Source organism: Entelurus aequoreus, linkage group LG12, assembly GCF_033978785.1.
Source record: "Entelurus aequoreus isolate RoL-2023_Sb linkage group LG12, RoL_Eaeq_v1.1, whole genome shotgun sequence".
Classification (NCBI taxonomy): domain Eukaryota; kingdom Metazoa; phylum Chordata; class Actinopteri; order Syngnathiformes; family Syngnathidae; genus Entelurus; species Entelurus aequoreus.
The window spans coordinates 11,330,610-11,350,568 of NC_084742.1; the positions used below are offsets into that span (position 1 = coordinate 11,330,610).

At 40.8% G+C, this 19,959-nt stretch overlaps 1 protein-coding gene across 4 annotated transcripts in view; it reads right to left on the bottom strand.

Annotated features, from left to right (window-relative positions):
• ppp1r12a (protein phosphatase 1, regulatory subunit 12A) overlaps positions 1–19,959 on the bottom strand; it is a 75,207-nt gene that overhangs the window by 14,693 nt on the left and 40,555 nt on the right. For 2 of the 4 annotated variants that reach the window (XM_062064694.1, XM_062064693.1), the window contains exons 4-20: positions 18,882–19,041; positions 18,371–18,515; positions 15,701–15,775; positions 15,538–15,629; positions 15,304–15,461; positions 12,397–12,518; positions 11,008–11,223; positions 10,843–10,934; positions 10,643–10,759; positions 10,092–10,244; positions 7,243–7,431; positions 3,494–3,616; positions 2,430–2,520; positions 2,188–2,361; positions 1,950–2,112; positions 1,355–1,476; positions 1,193–1,258 (exon numbers count right to left, since the gene is read on the bottom strand). In XM_062064694.1, coding sequence (XP_061920678.1) covers positions 1,193–1,258; positions 1,355–1,476; positions 1,950–2,112; positions 2,188–2,361; positions 2,430–2,520; positions 3,494–3,616; positions 7,243–7,431; positions 10,092–10,244; positions 10,643–10,759; positions 10,843–10,934; positions 11,008–11,223; positions 12,397–12,518; positions 15,304–15,461; positions 15,538–15,629; positions 15,701–15,775; positions 18,371–18,515; positions 18,882–19,041 — 2,258 coding nt within the window. The remainder of the gene's footprint in view (positions 1–1,192; positions 1,259–1,354; positions 1,477–1,949; positions 2,113–2,187; positions 2,362–2,429; positions 2,521–3,493; positions 3,617–7,242; positions 7,432–10,091; positions 10,245–10,642; positions 10,760–10,842; positions 10,935–11,007; positions 11,224–12,396; positions 12,519–15,303; positions 15,462–15,537; positions 15,630–15,700; positions 15,776–18,370; positions 18,516–18,881; positions 19,042–19,959) is intronic. The other 2 variants (XM_062064696.1, XM_062064695.1) reach the window with 1 other exon arrangement.

The window sequence follows — 19,959 nt, forward strand, 5'->3', positions numbered from 1 at the left end:
TTGCCCACCCCTGCACTAGAGCATTAGCAGCATTGCTAAGTGCTAAATAAACAAACTGACCATAATAAAACAAATATTTACTGTACAAACTCCACTCTCGCTGGGATGTCGACCAACGGGATGTGCACATAATTCCTTTAGAAGGAGTTTCAATCGCAATCCTCACAAAAGGTTACAAAAAGTTGCAACTAGAGTCTTTGTGACTTTTTCGGCATCTCGGGGGATGTCAAAGTCGACCAGCCTCTCGGTCCACGGTCACATTTGTCTACTACCAAGTGAGAGATGCATTTATTATAATCTAGAATTAACTTTTAATAATTTTGAGATTAAGCAAAAGCAGCCGCTGGCTTAGTGTAAGATAGTATTAGCTCACTGCTATCGATGCGCGCTAATATAGGCCGTCTGCATTAGCGCTAATAACAACAGTATCACTCAATTTGGTAAATTTTCAGGTCAAGACATGTAAATGGCATATTGTTGGCAGTTTCTGAATGTTTTTAGAGGGTATAATGGGCGCAAATGAGGACCCTCTATCTGTTGACTCAATTGTTGGCTATTTAAAATAAAAAAGCCAAAACGTATGTGTTCTTGTGCAACATGTGGATTGTGAATAGAAACAGCACATTTCTTTCCAATTTTTGAGTATTTCCAGTATGAGCGAGCTGATAATGTGGTCAGAGAGCAGAAGCGTTACTACAGTGCCTTAGAAACTACGGAAAGTGCCGAAGATATTCGTAGCGGAATATTCAAAATGGCAGACTGAATTTTTGGCATTTTGTGATGTTTAGATTATATTTTCACACACTTTGCGGATTGTAAATACAATTGGATATGGTTTATAACACAATTAGGCATATAAAGTCAACTTGTTTTTTCAATCTGGTACTTTATTTGGTCTCAGTCTTATTAACTTTTGCAAAATATTCACATTTATTGGCAATGCAGCTGCAAATTCAAATTCAAAGGCTGCAGGCATCATCGTAGAAAAGATCAAAGTTGCTCAGTATTGCTTTAAGGCAAGGAGAAAAAAGGAAGAGCCGGCATATTTAATAAGGGCAGTAGGGCAAAGATTAACAGTAAGTCTTGACATCCCAAAAGAGCAAAAGGACCCGCTGAGTTTGGATGTCAGGCTGCTTTTAAAAGTCCCTTTGACCCACTTTCTGTGCATCTCTGTGTGTGTGTGTGTGGTTACCTGCACTTCTCCCTTAATGCTGCCTTCCTCCGAGTCAGACAGCTGCTCAGGGTCATTGTCATCACCCTGGAATCAAAGCACAGACGTCAAGAAAGATGAAAGCTTACAAAAGGAGCTCAAAATGGGACTCAAAGAATAATTTCACAGTGAGACGGGGCTTACATCTTGGGTCCAGAAAGAGACCCCAGTTGATCGTCTCTTCTCGCGGGGCCGCCTGCGATCCCGTATGGAGCGAGGCTGAGACTTGTCGTCGCCCTCCTTCTCCTCCTCCTTTTTGTCCGTTTCTGTGTTCAGAGACAATAAAGACACTCAGGATGCTATGCTAGTCTCATTTAGCGTCAACTCCACAGAGAGTTCATGACATTCGTTGTCGACTCTGGAGTAAATTGAAAACCTGACTTGTGCTTAAAAGGGCACAACTAGGATGGCGTGTGGGAATAAACGGGCTTTGTGACAGGAAGACAAAGGAGTTGGTGTTCAGATGAACATGCCTTCTGTTTCCACTCCCTGGAGACATCAGGCCTGATTAGCTTGCTAATTTAAAAAAGGCATGCAGACACGAGACATGTCACAGATCCTCATCACGGTGGACTGAACATTAGGATTACATTCACACTTAAGCAAGGGCTTCGCAGGTGTGTTCAACACCTGAGGGAGTCCTCATATCTGCATGGCTTGTTGTCAGATTGACATCAACAAGCAGAAGGAGTGATAGGACCACAGGTGTACAGAGTTGTTATTGTGCTTCTAAACACACCTTTCTCGCTGTCTCTGTACGAGCGGCTGTAAGAGGAAGTGATCCCCGTCAGACTGTTGGGCCTGTTGAGGGAGCTGGAGGTCAATGTGGTGCTGGAGTAAGACGGCGCCGAGGCGGTGCTGACTGCCGACAAAGAGGAGGTGGAGGAGGAGGTGCGGTAGCGCTAGAGGTGAGAGAAGACAGTTAAAGATTTAAGTGACAGATGATCATAAAAACTTCATAACGGGTATAAACTTACGTCTTCAAAGCTGCGGTACTTCGGTCGGTAATCGTCCTCTTTAGCTTCATATTCCTTCTTCTCCTCCTGCTTCTCTTTGTCCTGCTTCTCTTCTCTCTCCTCCTCGCGGGTCTTTGGGGTGCGACTCCTGCCGATGGTCTTTTCAGCCTCTTGCAGGTCAGTCAGAGTGACACCCTGCAAGAAGAGATGATATCGTTATTGAAGATGCTCAGACGTGTTGTATGTCGCTTCACTGAACTCACCTGTGTGGACCTCCTCGACTGTCGGGCCTGTCTGGAGCGAGCTTTCCTCTGGGACTCGGACTCCTCGTCTCGTACGGGTGTCAGGTACGACCTGACAACACAAGAAAAGAAAGCAGACTTGACAACCGTAGCAGAAACACAGACGTGGGATTCCAGTGAGATTCAACAAAGCAACAAGGCGGTGGTCGAAAATACAGTAAGGCTCCCGTTTTGAAAATGCGTTAGCTCAGTGCTAACTTACATTGGATATGCCATAGACATGCTAGCATTAGCAATTTTACATGGCAATTTCAATGCCTTAAAATTTGGTAATCCAAAAAATGGAACTAAAAAAAAACAAAACTTTTTTAATAAAACGGCTAAATAAACATTTTTTGCACATTCATTCGAGAGGCCAAGTTTAATCGGAAGTAGTTTTATATGGACTTGGGCTGGCAGGTAAAAAACGTAGAAGACAAAAGGACAGAGGGAGTCTAAATCAAGTTGAAGTAACGGTTTGTCTTTATTTTAACCTCCCAAACATTTTGTAAACCTGCAGGCCAATATAAGTACAACATTTATTCAGCCCTTTGAGACACTTGTGATTTAGGGCTATATAAATAAACATTGATTGATTGATTTAAAACTTTAGTTGGTGCGGCTTTTAATTAGATGCGCTTTGTAGTCCAGAAAATGCACTATTATCAGCTCAGCGTTAAATGTAAAAAACATTTATTTTATTTTTAACCAATAACATTAAGTTATTATTAACATAAGTACCAAAAATGAGTACCTGTATTAATTTCCAAGTACATTCCAAGTCCTGTATTGATTCAAATGTGAAAATTACCCATCCCTACTTCCTGATTGAGTGTGGCCCTCAAAACAGAGCATGACATCATGTTGGTGGCCTTGGAAAATAAACGTGTGGCCCTCCCTCCATATAAGGAGAAGTCGAGGGAGACTTGCTTGCTTGGTACACCACTGTGACAGGTGGCTTGTTTTACTAGTGCACTTAATAAAACATGAATGCAATATTACTGTATTATTACTTATTGGAAAGTGTAATAAAAGTGGGGGCGCACCTGCGTCTTTCAGGGCCAGTGCCTGTGGTGGTGGTAGCAAAGCCAGTGTTTATGGTAGGGATTACTGCTGCCGACTCCCGTTCTTTGTCCTTTTCCCTGTCTGCACTCTCCTCTGACCAGTACCTAAAAATAAACAACGCTGGTTAATATGGAAACAAAACACTGCCTGTAAGATTTGGAATCAGAAAAAAAATGACAATGTAAAAAAAGTTGTATTGGCACAGAAACAAGTTGGCAACAAATAGAAACTAACATTGAAAAAAAAAATTTGGGGTGGATATTTTTTTTAATCATGACATGTTTTCGATGCCAATATTCATATTTTTGTACACTTTGGGGCGGTATAGCTCGGTTGGTAGAGCGGCCGTGCCAGCACCTTGAGGGTTGCAGGTTCGATCTCCGCTTCCGCCATCCTAGTCACTGCCGTTGTGTCCTTGGGCAAGACACTTTACCCACCTGCTCCCAGTGCCACCCACACTGATTTAAATGTAACTTAGATATTGGGTTTCACAATGCAAAGCGCTTTGAGTCACTTGAGAAAAAGCGCTATATAAATGAAATTCACTTCACTTCAATTGTTTCAGAGATTTTTATGATCAACCTCTCCAGGGGCCGAGGCTTAGACGTTAATTTTAAAAAAATATATATATTAACCCAATGCCTGGGTCAAAAAGTTTGGAGACCCCTGCCATAGAAGAAGACCGGACAACCGAGCGCATCTAAATCAAGTTTAAAAGCTATATGATTTCTTTGTGTTAACTCTTAGGATGTAGGATAAGCAGTACAAAAATTGAATATGCATTTTTAAATTATGCATTATTCAGTGTTTCCCATAAACTGCCAAGATACCTGTGGCGGTGGGGGCGTGGCTATGGGCGTGGTCACCATGACACCATCGAGTAATTTGCATAATTTACTACAATGATTTGATTTTCTCTAAAAAGGCTCAAAAAATGTATACTTACTAATTAATAATAACAGTTTTGTTTTAAATGTCCATCCATCCATCCATCCATCCATTTTACAATGTAATTACAACACTTTATGTACATATTTATATACAGATTTGAACAATAAGTTATTCACTGAAATATATTTATTAATTGTGGTTCTTACAAAAAATATATCTTATAAAATATAAAAGCTAAAATGTCTCAAAGCTCTGCCCCTTTAATTAGTGCATACTAAATAATTTAACTTTAGCCTACTACTACAACCATATTATTTACCAGCAACATAAAGTGAAACAGAGGCAGAGGTGTCCTGCCACAGTCAGTAACAAATAAACAGAAAACAGTGGTGGTGGTAGATAGACACAGAGCTTCATCAAACATCTGATCCACTGAACAAAGAGCTCCAAAAATCTTGAACTTTAGACTGCCATCAGTTTTACTCCCTACACTTAACCATGTGTTTCCTACTGCCTGCAGACTTTGCACCCTTTGTTATATAATGTTTTCTAATATAAATACATTTAATAAAGTCAAATACAAATAAGGCAACAAGAGAAGTATCCTACACTTCTCTTTTGTAAAGTAAATCTGAACAGCCGATATGGGCATCTACATGATTTGCCAGAGAAGCTGGAGAGGACAAAAAAAAATAAAAATAAAAATAAAAAATGTTTTAATTTTTTAATTTTTATTTGTGGCGGACGTAATTCTTTCGTGGCGGGCCGCCACAAATAAATGAATGTGTGGGAAACCCTGATTATTGTCTTGATATATGGCAAAACTCTGTATGGAACAATACATTGTTACATTGCAATAAAGCCTTACATATTTTTCTTTCTGTTTTTAAACCTAAATAGGTTGACTCATGTCGTATTGTATGTGTTTTTTTATTGTATTGTCAACTATTATTTTGACTCGTATACATTAATAAAACAATGTACTGAAACCACCATTGTTTGGATTTATTTCCTGCTTTAATTGCAAATAATACAAAATAGGGGAATACAGTCCTAAATGATATTAAACATAATATATAGCTGAGGGATTATCTAAAATTAACAAAAAATAGGCTGTACTTTTAAGACATTTATTTTAAAAAGGAACTGCAGTTTTTTAAATTTTATTTTGCCTATCGTTCACAATCATTATGAAAGACAACGACGGGTGTATTTTTTATTGCATTCTAACTCGTAAATAAACGTAAATACAAGTCTACTTAAAGTGGAGTCAATTGGAGGTCCTCTAATCAGACCATAAAACCCAATAAATAACCACCCAAAAACCGCCAATAATACTCCATTTACATTTAATGACTTGAATATCAACCAAGTATTTGTGATATTGTTATGATAAGCACTAACGCAGCAGCCGTGATCATAAGCTTGTGAGCCAAAATTAACACTGAGTGGTAAGCTGCTTCTTCGCTTCCTCGCTTGTGGAAGTTTATTGTAGACAATAAATTATGCTTCTCACCTGAATAATAGAAGGATAAAGATGTATTTCGACAAGTTGGTACACTTTTGACAGCCAATTTAGACCAGGAAATGGCGAGAACGACACGAAAATACGCTTGGTTCCACTCCCCCTTTTCTTTGTGAGAATTATGAGTCATTCTTCATGTTAAGTTAAAGTTAAAGTACCAATGATTGTCACACACACACTAGGTGTGGTGAAATGTGTCCTCTGCATTTGACCCATCCCCTTGTTCACCCCCTGGGAGGTGAGAGGAGCAGTGGGCAGCAGCGGTGCCGCGCCCGGGAATCATTTTGGTGATTTAACCCCCAATTCCAACCCTTGATGCTGAGTGCCAAGCAGGGAGGTAATGTAAACGGGACTATAACAAGATTCTATCAGTTGGCATCCTAATGACAGCAGACATTATACAGTAAGTGATATTTTATCATGTTTGTTGGCTCTCTTGAAGTCTGCAGTAAGCAGTAATCAGTGACGTAAAAAAACCCCAGAACATCATGATGCATATTTTTTTATTAATGCGCCACGCATGCTTAAAATTAGCAAAATATGTAAATATTTTAAAACAGAAGCTATTATAAATGTGTCCATTAAAACATTACATATATCATTACAATATGTATAAAAAACCTTAATGGAGGTGTTTGGAATTTTTTTAGGGGTTTTATAGGCAGAATAGAGCGACTCCCATAGGCGCCATTGGAAGCAGACTTTTGATCGCATTTATTTACAAATTAGAATGCATTAAAAAAAAAAAAAGGGAAACGTGTTCTCTTTCATAAGGATAGTGAATGATAGGCAAAAATGTGCAGTTCCCCTTTAACAATTACATTAAAACATATTTAAAAAAAGTAATACAAGTAGTTCACAATATTATGTTTAAAAATACAAGATTCCTCTCTGAACACTAGATAAATCAGCTGCCAGCAACACACATAAGCCTACTTAAGATAATAGTAAAAAACACATTTTGCTTGATAATTTCATATTTTAAAGCTTTTATTAAAACTTGATTTCGATGCATTCGGTCCTACAGTCGTCTTCTACAGTTTTACCTGCAAGCCCAATTCTAGTAAAACTGCTTCCTGGTAAACTTGTTGTAAGCCACAGGCACCCGCCCCCCAAATCAAAAACACAATTCACCAAAAATATTGTACTTATTAAATGTTTGTATTTATTTGTTGCCAAAACTTGTTTCGATGACAAAACTACTTTTTCTACAATATACATTTTTTCCCCAATACCAGATCTTACTGGCAGTGTTTGGCTCCATAGTTTAAGAATTTTGACTCCTACAATGAAACATTAGTTATATTAGCCTACCTGCTGGTGAGACTGGTGGAGCCAGTGCGTGTGGAGGAGCCCAGGCTGGAAAGCAGGCCGCGGGGGCCTGTGGGCGAGGTAACAGATGAGGAGGTGGTGGTGGTTGTAGTGACGGAAGGTGAGGAGGAGGCGGCGGCGGTGGTGGTGGTCATCGAGCTCAAGTCATCGTATCGTCTACCAAAAGAGCCGCTAAAAAATAAACAAAAAAACAAGACCGTCACTCTTCCAGCACCATAAATTACATTCAAGCCAAAATATGCTAGTTGCAGTTTTATCATTAGGGTGGACTAATCCTATGGTACTGCCTTTCTCCAATGCTGTTGCTATGACAACTGCACAATCATTTTTTTTGGCATACAGTGGTACCTCGGTTTTGAAGGTAATTTGGTTTTAGAACATTTTCAGTGAAATTTTCACTCGAGTTTCTGTATACCGTCTTGGTTATTGTACGGTGAAACATTATGCATGACAAACTGGTCCAGTTTGATCTCAGCAACTATTTCCCAAACGTACATGTTGGTGACGTAGTCATTGTGATTTATTTTTAAAGAAAGCGCTGAGTGTCAGCACTTTCATAAAGAAGGTGAGCATTTTGTCCATCGTTAACTCAAAATTAATTGGGATATATCGCAGAAAGATATAATTTTTCATCATTAATAAGTGTACCCTAGACCAGTGCTTCTCAAATGGGGGTACGTGTACCCCTGGCGGTACTTGAAGGTATGCCAAGGGGTACGTGAGATTTTTTTTAAATATTTTAAAAATAGCAACAATTCAAAAATCCTTTATAAATATATTTATTGAATAATACTTCGGAAAAATATGAATGTAAGTTTATAAACTGAACATCAAATCAAGTAGGCTATTCCATTCATTACCATAAACCCAGAGTTTCCCCCATGCTATGATGGTTTGACCCTCACTAAAATGTCTGTCAAAAAGAACTGTATATATATATATACACACACACACACACGTATATACACAGTAAAGGCCAAAAGTTTGGACACACCTTCTCCTCATTCAATATATATATATATATATATATATATATATATATATATACACACACATATATATATATACCCACCATATCTCTATCAACATATAGCTCTGTACATCTGTATCTATATACTATGTCTATCTCTCTCAATACTATATCTATAACTAAGATGTCAATGTTTTCTTCAGATAGCTTAGTACAAACCCCGTTTCCATATGAGTTGGGAAATTGTGTTAGATGTAAATATAAACGGAATACAATGATTTGCAAATCATTTTCAACCCATATTCAGTTGAATATGCTACAAAGACAACATATTTGATGTTCAAACTGATAAAAAAATTTTTTTTTGCAAATAATCAATAACTACCATCCTAGTCACGTCCTTTGTGTCCTTGGGCAAGACACTTCACCCTTGCTCCTGACGGCTGCTGGTTAGCGCCTTGCATGGCAGCTCCCGCCATCAGTGTGTGAATGTGTGTGTGAATGGATGAATGTGGAAATACTGTCAAAGCGCTTTGAGTACCTTGAAGGTAGAAAAGCACTATACAAGTATAACCCATTTATCATTTATTTATAACTTAACTAGCTCATCTAAGATGGACTGATACAAAGTGGAAAAGTGTTCTGTGGTCTGACGAGTCCACATTTCAACCAAAGAGGATAAGAACCATCCGGATTGTTATAGGCGCAAAGTTGAAAAGCCAGCATCTGTGATGGTATGGGGGTGTATTAGTGCCCAAGACATGGGTAACTTACATATCTGTGAAGGCGCCATTAATGCTGAAAGGTACATACAGGTTTTGGAGCAACATATGTTGCCATCCAAGCAACGTTACCATGGACGCCCCTGCTTATTTCAGCAAGACAATGCCAAGCCACGTGTTATATCAACGTGGCTTCATAGTAAAAGAGTGCGGGTACTAGACTGGCCTGCCTGTAGTCCAGACCTGTCTCCCATTGAAAATGTGTGGCGCATTATGAAGCCTAAAATGGGGCGGTATAGCTCGGTTGGTAGAGTGGCCGTGCCATCAACCTGAGGGTTGCAGGTTCGATCCCCGCTTCCACCATCCTAGTCACTGCCGTTGTGTCCTTGGGCAAGACACTTTACCCACCTGCTCTCAGTGCCACCCACACTGGTTTAAATGTAACTTAGATATTGGGGTTTCACTATGTAAAGCGCTTTGAGTCACTAGAGAAAAGCGCTATATAAATAGAATTCACTTCACTTCACACTAAAATACCACAACGGAGACCCCCGGACTGTTGAACAACTTAAGCTGTACATCAAGCAAGAATGGGAAAGAATTCCACCTGAGAAGCTTAAAAAATGTGTCTCCTCAGTTCCCAAACGTTTACTGAGTGTTGTTAAAAGGAAAGGCCATGTAACACAGTGGTGAACATGCCCTTTCCCAACTACTTTGGCATGTCTTGCAGCCATGAAATTCTAAGTTAATTATTATTTTCAAAAAAAGAAAAAAGTATGAGTTTGAACATCAAATATCTTGTCTTTGTAGTGCATTCAATTGAATATGGGTTGAAAAGGATTTGCAACTCATTGTATTCCGTTTATATTTACATCTAACACAATTTCCCAACTCACATGGAAACGGGGTTTGTATATCTTGAACCACATTGGATTGGTTTTAGCATCTTTACTTGACAAAACGTAGCACCCTGGCATCCTTCACTAGTCCTTGGTGGAATATGTCCAGTTTAGAATCTTTATCTTCAATTAGAGAGTATTTGTAGATTTGCGGTCAGGTGAGATAAACTGTGGCGCATCAAAGCACATCAACAGGAAGTGGATGTTTAGTGGTGGGCTGTGTTAGACATGGCGGTGTACCTGCGGTAAATGCTGTATGACTGGTAGTGGGAGGTGGGTGGCTGCCAGGGTTTAGTGTTACAGGTGTTAGGATCCAAGCTGGAGGTGGACGAAGACTTGGACGGCACGTCCCGCGTGCTGCCACTTCGCCCTAGCGCTAGCGTGTGGGACGTGCTGGCGGTGGCAGCAGGTGGGCGGGTGAAAGAAGCATGTTAGCAGTGTAGACAGACACACACACAAAAAACATTATGACAGACAGCCATATTTGTGACACATTCATGTTGCATGCATGTCATACAGCTGGGTTTATGCATGTAAAAATACCCAGGATGTTCCTCATATGACTTGAATGCAACACCACTTCGTGTACGGATAGGGTGAATTTTTAAAATACATTTTGGAGCACATGCGTGACAATGACAGTAAAGCGTAGGGATGCATAAGCAATTACAACATGACATCAACAATATGTAGGATACAGACTAAAAAAGGAGCATCATAAAAGTCTTCCTGATGTTAAACAATAGGAGAGAGTTGTTAGGCGAAAGAGACAAACAATGTTGGAGGCTAACCTTCGCTGGTAGCTAGAGGTTCTATTGGTCGAGGTGGTTCCTTCGCTGTTCTTCATGTCGTCGTCCCAGCGCCGCCGGGTGTAAGAGCCACTACGTATGAGAGCCGCAGAAGAGTCCCTAAGGGATCACACGCCAAAGGTGGGCCCCAGAGCACCATGTACTTCCAAAATAAATCCTTCTATGAAGACCGTAGAGTTCACCTGTTTTCCTTCTCGTCAATGTCTGATGTACTGGCCAATCTCCTCGGAATGGTGGGGGCCACGTAGGCAAGGCGAGTTCCTTTGTCCTTTTCCTGCACACAGATTATGACTTTAGTCTCACTCTACAGCAAATGGCCCATCTATGGTGACGATCTAAGCGCCAACCTTATCTTTGTTGTCAAGGGAAGAGGAGAGGCGGGGGCTGGAGGCCGAGCGCATCACACCCGTAGCATCCTTCTCCCTCTGCGCCTCCTTGGTAGCCGTGATCTCCGCCAGCGCCCCGTAGCTGCCCGTCTTTCTCAAGCCGAGACGCCACGACGCCGGGGACTCGTCCTTGCGGTCGTCCTCCACTTTGGCCGTGGCCGTGGGCGGCGTGGTGACCTGAAGGAGAAGGAAAATGGGTCACATGTTTATTAACTGCGTAAAAATAACACAGCTTTATTAGTTAAAAAACAGCTTTGATTAGGACAAGAGCATTGTCAGGTTTGAAAAGTACATGCCTGTTAAAAAGTTAACCAACAAAACTGTGCTTTTTACTTTAAGTATCAAAAGATAACTTTTGGATTTTGGGTTGGATAATTACTACTATGGTCAAATTTTAAGATGACGCTATCGACCCGCCCGACACAGAAACTAATCAAGCAACAAGGGCACAGAAGCCAAACAAGCCCAAAGCATCCACTTCATTCAAGAGAAACGTGTGAACACCATGTGGGACTGATGAGTGCGGGTCAGGGACCAAAACAGGGTTCCATAAACATAAGCCTGGGTTGTTAAAAGGGAGGTGCGGGTGTTTTTAGTGTGTGTAAGAGTGAGATAAAAGAACTTCGCTGCACACCAAACTGCCTCACCATTGCTTTTTTGGGCACTAGAGAAATGCCAGTTTTGCGCAAGCCTTGACGCCACAATGCAGGACAGCCCGGCTCCGCCACAGGCATGAGGGGGGCAACACAATCAAACTAAAGCAAACCAAGACCAGGAGCCAGCAGACACGGACAGAAAGAGACAGAGAAAGAAGGGGGAAGGCAGGGAGGAGGTTGAGAGAATAAGACTGAAGCAGCAGCAAAAGAAACACACTTTGGAGCAAGGACAGACTTTTTCTTTGAGGCAGAGTAACGCCACACAATCACTACCGCCAAAGATCAGGCTACTGAACATTTGTCACACTCGGTCATGTATTTTCTTACAATGTAATGTGGGCGCACTAGACTTCAAATTAAACAATAAGATCTTTGCAAGAACACAAGCAAAACAAAACAGCGCAAGAAAGCATTGCTAGCATGAGATCAGTCAGCTCGAAGACAATAAGTGATTTATGCATATATGAGAGTGTTCAGGTTATGTATTCTTTTCCAGCAGAGGGCAGCAGCTGCAAATGAGGAAACGAAAATGCTTTCCTGGAATATTCTTAAACTTTAAGCAGAACTGACAGCTCTTTTAATCAAGGATTCTTTTGCTTTCTATTCTGTAACCCAACCTAGCAGACTGAGATTTTGTTTTGTGCTCCTCCAGACTTAGAAACCACAAGCGACGCTTGTCTGTCATCTGTGCTACCTTCTTCGATGGCGACGAGGGGCTGGTCAGCTGGTTGGTGGGACTGCTCGGCGAGGACACGGTGATGCTGGCCGGAGCGGGCGTTGTGCTGTTGCTGACGGATGCTGATGGTTTGCTCTTATCTGCGATACATACATGTAAATGGGAAACAAATGCATTAGACTAAATCCATTGAAGAATGATGGAGCATGAGACACTGGAATTTCACATACATTCATTTGTCAACTTTGCACATCAACACACTATAATGGGACTGTGTGCGATTGTAGCTTGTCGTTCCAATTCTACACAGTAGATGGCATCGTAAGTCTGCTTCAACGCAATTAATACACAGCGAGAATGTGTTGTCAATTTAGATTGTACTGTTTGTTAAAAAGAAAGTGACTAATGACAAATATACCAAATTTTCTGGTCTTATTGGACACTGGGAGATTCTAACATTAAGTACGCGTCATCTCCATCCATATCACAGGCGGCTTTGTCTATTACTGACATAAAAACACAATGAATAGGCAGAAGAAACTACATTTGTATTTCTAAACACATTTGTTTTGCTTTTTGCATAATTATATGACCATCCCCCCCGCCCAACCCAACATCACAAATACATTGCTGTCCTGTGGTAAAGCCGTGGGAGCCCAAAAAAGCTGTGTTTCAGATACATTCATTTATTTATTTGTTTCGGTCTGCCATTAAAGCTGGGGTACTTGAATCTTGTGTCACCAGGCAGAATTCAAACAGTCAAACTGTCCCGCCCCGCACTGTGCGCACCTCGCTGATAGTCCCTCCCAGTCTCCTCCTCTCTGGAAGTGCACAAATTTGCGCACAAGAGCTGTACGTGCACACACATACAGTAGGTAGTTCACAGTCTGAAGTTGCATCAAAGAATCCCCTGGTTTGTATTTAGTTGCAGAAAGTAAATGACTATCAATAATACACGTCGCCAAGCAAGAGGATACACAGAAAATATAGGAAAATGGAACAATAGATTACATGTCCAGGAGGAAAACAGCCACTTGCACGACCAAAATTAGTCCAAGACTGGCCCGCAATGCCCTCCATCTTGAATACGCCGGACCAATATTTATTCGCGTTTTGGCTATTCGTTGGTTCTTTTAGATGTATAGCGTCTTTCTTTTCTTCCTCGGATTTCTTTTTTTAGCGGTATATGCTCTAACAGCAAGCACAGGTATTGCGATCTTTTCAGGTGGGTGTTCTGCAGCCACCTGAAACTGAAAACAAGTTCGCAGTGTACGCGCTTCACTATACATCGCGTCAGCCAATGAAGAGGCTCCTTCATGGGCTTTGCTCACCCCTCCTTTCTCTAAAACCTGTGGTTGGATTTGGAGGGGTTGACCGCCACAAAGACAAATTATTTTGTCTTCCCAGATTTTGTTTACTAAAATAATTATAGAGAGTACTTTATTGATTCCTTCAGGAGAGTTCCCTCAGGAAAATATGACTCCATACAGCACGCAGACATACAATTTTTTCAGAAATGATTACTGCTACGATATACCTTATTTTTCAGACTATAAGTCACAGTTTTTTTCATAGTTTGGCCGGGGTGCGACTTATACTCAGGAGCGACTTGTGTGTGAAATTATTAACACATTACCGTAAATTATCAAATAATATTATTTAGCTCATTAACGTAAGAGACTAGAAGTATAAGATTTCATCGGATTTAGCGATTAGGAGTGACAGATTGTTTGGTAAACGTATAGCATGTTCTATATGTTATAGTTATTTGAGTGACTCTTACCATAATATGTTACGTTAACATACCAGGCACGTTCTCAGTTGGTTATTTATGCGTCATATAGCGGCGTGGCGAAGTTGGTAGAGTGGCCGTGCCAGCAATCGGAGGGTTGCTGGTTACTGGGGTTCAATCCCCACCTTCTACCATCCTAGTCACGTCCGTTGTGTCCTTGGGCAAGACACTTCACCCTTGCTCCTGATGGCTGCTGGTTAGCGCCTTGCATGGCAGCTCCCGCCATCAGTGTGTGAATGAGTGAATGTGGAAATACTGTCAAAGCGCTTTGAGTACCTTGAAGGTAGAAAAGCGCTATACAAGTATAACCCATTTATCATTTATTACACTTATTCAGCCTGTTGTTTACTATTAATAAATTTCCCCCAAAAATGCGACTTATACTCCAGTGCGACTTATATGTTTTTTTCCTTCTTTGTTATGCATTTTCGGCCGGTGCAACTTATACTCCGGAGCGACTTATACTCCGAAAAATACGGTACTGTATAATGCTAATATGAATTTTTTTTTTTTAGTTAAAGAATATATCTTAAGTATACCAGCTTTAATTGATTATGCACAATTAGGCCTGGTGCGATATATCGATTTTATTGATAAGTTTAAGTTTTTGATTGCAAACGATTTAGAAAATAAAAAATATTTTTATTCTCCTCTCCTATTCTCATACTTTTTGCCCCCATGAACTTTTGTAGCTTCTGAAACTTTTTTATTCAGATGCTTCTAGCTTATGGTTTTATTTTAAAAAAAAGCACCAATTGCCAAATCTCGCAACTTTTCTGGTTATTGCACACAATTGGAGATGCTAACATTATATCACAGGACTACGTGAATGTATCTCATCGTTCCAATTCCATACAATATATAACTGCCTTAACGCACCTCATACGCAGTAAAAGAATGTGTTGCCAATTTAAACTCTGTCGTATTCAGACCCTTCGAGATTCTGTTTCATTAAAAAAAGGCAGTAGTGACAAATTATATTTTTCTGGTGTATGCATCATCTCCCCTCTCATCACAGGCTCCTTTGTCTTGTTTGTGACATAAAAAACATGAAGACATTTGCTTTTTCCATAAAAATTACATGTGCCATGGCCAATTACGCAATTACATTATAGTCCTGTGTGTGATCTCACCTGCTTCATTCTCCGACTCCGAATCTTCCTCCTCCTCCTCTTCGCTGGAGCAGCTGGATTCGTCCTTCTTCCCCTCCTCCTCTTCATCCACCTTCTCCGGCTCCAAGGTCTCAATACGCGGAGCGGTCTTTTCGGGCTCTAGCAGCAGTGTTTCTTTGCTGCGGTACCAACATTTACCAGGGTTGAACATGACAATTTGCTTCATACGCTATCTCCAAGGTCAGGCGTTACTACCTCTTTAGTGGTTTCAGTGATTGGTTGTTGTCCCCTGTGGTTGTCGTTTCAATTAAAGGCGATTTCTTATCGTCTTTCTTCTCGCTCATCAGCTGCAATGAAGAAAAACATTGGATATATTTGGAAGAATGCAAATGAGCGTTGAGCTTTGAAAAACTCCTACCAGATTTTGTTTCTTTTGCAGCTCTTCTAAGTATCCCAGAACATCTTCATCTGAAACGTCAAAAGGTGTCTGGCCCTGATGGAGATACAGTTCCATTAATCTTAAATGTGAATTGGGAGCGCTGACTATACTGCCCACTGGACACCACAAATGAGGCGGCTGACAGAAAGATGTTGGCTAGGCTGACATTCATAATCTCTAACTCCATTACAAGTACAACACTGTGGAGGCCCTGAGTAGCTCCTTCAGCAACAGTGCAGGAAGAAGCACTACTACCCCAGGCCATTTCTCCTCACAGGCGTAAGACTTCATAACACACAAAAATCGTAATCTGTGTGAAGTAGGGGTGTGATGATATACGATCTCACAATACACCATATTGGGTTCATGGGAATGAGACGTTGGCATTAATTTTGAGCAAGTTTGCTGTGTAGGTTGGTAGAGTGGGGACATGGACCCCTAATGGACTGGCAAGTGTTAAGTGGGTGTGGATGTCTGTGTGTGGGGTTGTGGTGGATTCTTTGGGACCAGAAGTCCTGTCAGCGCCCCTGCTTTTAAGAAAACTACTAAGACAATGGGTATAACTGGACATTTGGACAAGAACATTTTTTTTATTTGCATGGGTCACAAAAGTATTTTATAACTTTGCATGCATGACCTATCCATGAGGTTTTTTTAAGAATGTTGGCCATCATTACCAATCCCAATGTAGGACAAGAACACGTTTTTATATGCATTCTAATTTGAAAAATGCCAATGTTCTAGCAATGCAGCTACTGGGAGTACTCTATTGCACCCATAAAGCCCTCTTAAAGCATCCAAAAACAGCCAACTATACTATATTTACATCTTGTGACCTGAATATTAATTAATCAAGTATTAGCAATATTATTATAATTGCCAACGTTAAGGAACACATTTTAACTGCTGCAGCATCGCCTCAAGAGTTGGTGAAAGATAATTCTAGAAAAAATAAATAAATAAATAAATCATGGCTGTCACTTGTATACTAGAAGGTTGTTGCCATTAACCTGAGAAGTTGGTCAACTTTGACATCCAACTTAAACCCGAAGATGGCAAGAAAGACACGAAAAGACGCTCATTTACTTTAATAATTGCGCAAGGATTAGGATTAATTCTCTAATTCCAGTGGGATTGTACAGTGTTTGTTTTTTTATGTTCGTAGTTTCTATTTCAATACTGCTACATGATGCTTAGTGTTTCAATAAAGCTGGATCTGTTTAGCACACAGTTTGTAAAACATTTATATCGTTCTTTGTATATTAAGGCTCAAACAAGTTTCTGGATCATCATTTGGAAATACAGAATGTTGTAATGCATCTGTGAAATTAATACGCTGCTGTATGCTTAAAATTACCAAAATACGTACATACCAGTGTATTTATCAGACCATAGCCGATTAGTGGGTCTATTCAGATCTATTTTCATACAAAAGGCACATCGGATTATAAGGCACATTACAGGGGCCATTATATGTTTTTTCCTAGATTTCAAACACTTCCTTGTGGTCTACATAACATGTAATGGTTCTTTGTTCAAAACGTTGCATAGATTATGTTTTACAGACCATCTTCAAGCCACTTTCTGACCGTCTCTTCAGGATGCACCATTTTGTGAGCGGTCTTATTCCCGTGGCTACATTTTGTCTTCTCCCCATTATTGTTTTAGCGTTTCCTTAGCGAGTCTACTGACAGATAAATTAAAACGGTACGCTACTTTATATTAGAAATGGCAACAGCGGAGGAATAATGTCCCACAACATTAGGTTAATGTAAAAGAAGGAGCTTATTGACTATGGCGCGTACTACAATGGCGGACGTGCGCAAATTTTCGGAATTTATGCAGTCCCCAAATAACATCAGCCGATACTAATAGGTAAAACAAGTTTATTTTGCATAATATCGCAAAACAGAACACCAAGTAATGTCTCCTAATAGTTGCCATTTTGGGGTCCTTACATACACACACACCATAATAATACCTGTATGTTGACGCACAGTACGTCTGACTACGGTAGCTGTAATGCTCCGTGTTCCTTTAAGTGGTGTGGCTTCGTCGCTTACCAAAGTCGTATTAAAACGTTTTGACAGATTTTTGAGCGGGGTCTGTAATATTCTATATTCTCAATGAAGCATCAAAGTTTTGGTGTGGCTTGCTTACCGGTACTTGCTTGCGTTCTTTATTGAACAGGCGTCATCCTGCAGTCCCCACGTATCTCGTATGTGTGACTGCAATCTACTGGTCACGCTTATCATTACACTATGTACCAAATAAAATTACTTTGAGGTCAGTAAGCACAACCAGAATTAATACGTACATTATGCGCTCCGAGTTGTAAGGCACACTGTCGATTTTTGAGAAAATTCTAGTCTTTTAGTCTGAAAAATCCAGTACATTTTATCATGAATGTGCCTGTTATCACACTACATATAACCTATTAGAGCAAACCCCATCAGTTCCATTTTAGTTAACTTTTGGTATAATTACGAGTTAAAATGCATTAAAAAGAGAAAAACGTGTGTTTGTCTCACATATGGACTGTGAATAAAAGGCAAAATTCCAGTTTATTAATAAATCAATTTAAACGATTAATTGTTGCAGCTCTAATCCTATCCCTATAAAGATTTTGGATAAATGTTGCAGACAAACCATTTTATTAATGACGTCCATTTCACAGAGGTGGTCCACCAGTATCCTGCAGGCCTCCTCTTTGCCCCAGTGTGCTGCTGCATGTAGAGGAGTCCAGCCATCGTAGTCCTTAATATTAACATCATACCCTGCTTGGATTAAAAGCCTGCACCGTAAAAAACAAAACAAAAGGGCAAATGTGAGAAGCCATAAACAAACATGAGGACATTATTGAATTGTAAAAAGGTCTTATTTCAGTGGTGTTGATAAAACCCCAAAACATTTTGATCCCTGGCTTGTTAATAACTGCCTTGACAGTTTACGTCTGAGATGGCAGTGCTATCTATGGCAGTAGAATGTCCTGGCTGTCTTCCCGGGCCAGATGGACAAGCAGCTGCAGTCGCTGTCGTGGTGCAATGGGCATGCATCAACAACCCGCAGAGAGGCCCGTGACAAGACAGAAAAGACAGAGGAAAGCACCTTGCCTCTACTATGAATAGGTCACGTCAAGTAGTGTAAAACAGAGCCTTACTTTAAAACCTCAACGTAGCCCTTTGCAGCAGCGACGTGTAGCGCTGTTCCTCCGGACTTGGCGTGTCGGATGTCCTGAATCTGGCCGCTGTTGAGCCACTGCCGGGCGTCTCGCAGCATGATTCGCTCCTCCTCTTTGCGGGCCGCCTCAATGTCAACCCCTGTGGTACACAAGAGTGCGGACATTGATATAGTCGCAGCATCCGAATATGAGCTAAATTGTGGATCTGGCACATCTAAACATGTCATCTGTTGTGTTTAAGGAGATTTAGGCATGATACTTGCCGGGTGTGAACAAGCACTTGTTCTGTTTTACAGCTTTAGAGTTTTGAGCCAATGTTCTGTTCATTTGACAATGACTTAGCGGCCAGTTAAGTGTGTCAATGTGTCGGCGCTGTACGCAGGACAGCACACCAAAACAGGCCTGTATTGTCTCGAAGACACCTGGTAGCTAAAAACATCTGAAAATGCTGATGCTGCTACATGACTCACTAACTTTTCAGCTACTACAAGAGCAGTAATCCAAGCAGGGAAGTGGGGCAGGAGCCACAACTTTAGCAGATGTGTTAGAGAAACGTATACAAAAAGAAAAGAAAAAGTGTTTGTCATAGTGAGACACCAGGCATGACGATAATTTGCTCTGAAACAGTGTTTATTATTACGAACAGCACACTAAGCTGTGATGAGTGTGTAACAGTAAGAAACCAGAAGCTAATCAGCCTGAACTCGAACAGGGCAGAGGAGCCGACGTAGGGATTGGGGAGCCGGGCCGAGTGGGGGTGTCCCGTGATCTCTTGGGAAGTTGCCTACACAGCTTCTATAAAAAGCAGGCAGCCTAATGGCCTCTAAGTAGGACTACACAAAGAGTACAGTGGAGGAACTGGCAGCAGTTCAAAGCTGCCTCTTTTTTTTTAACAAGAGAACAGCACATCTTCTACCTGAGCGGCGAAGAGATAAAGACAAAGTACGTGAGACCAAAAAAGGACTCATCTCGCTGCAGAGGCCGCCTTGACGATATACAAAGTGTACGTCTGTTGCTGATGAAACTACAGAAGCGGTCGGTGGGGCCACGTTTTACA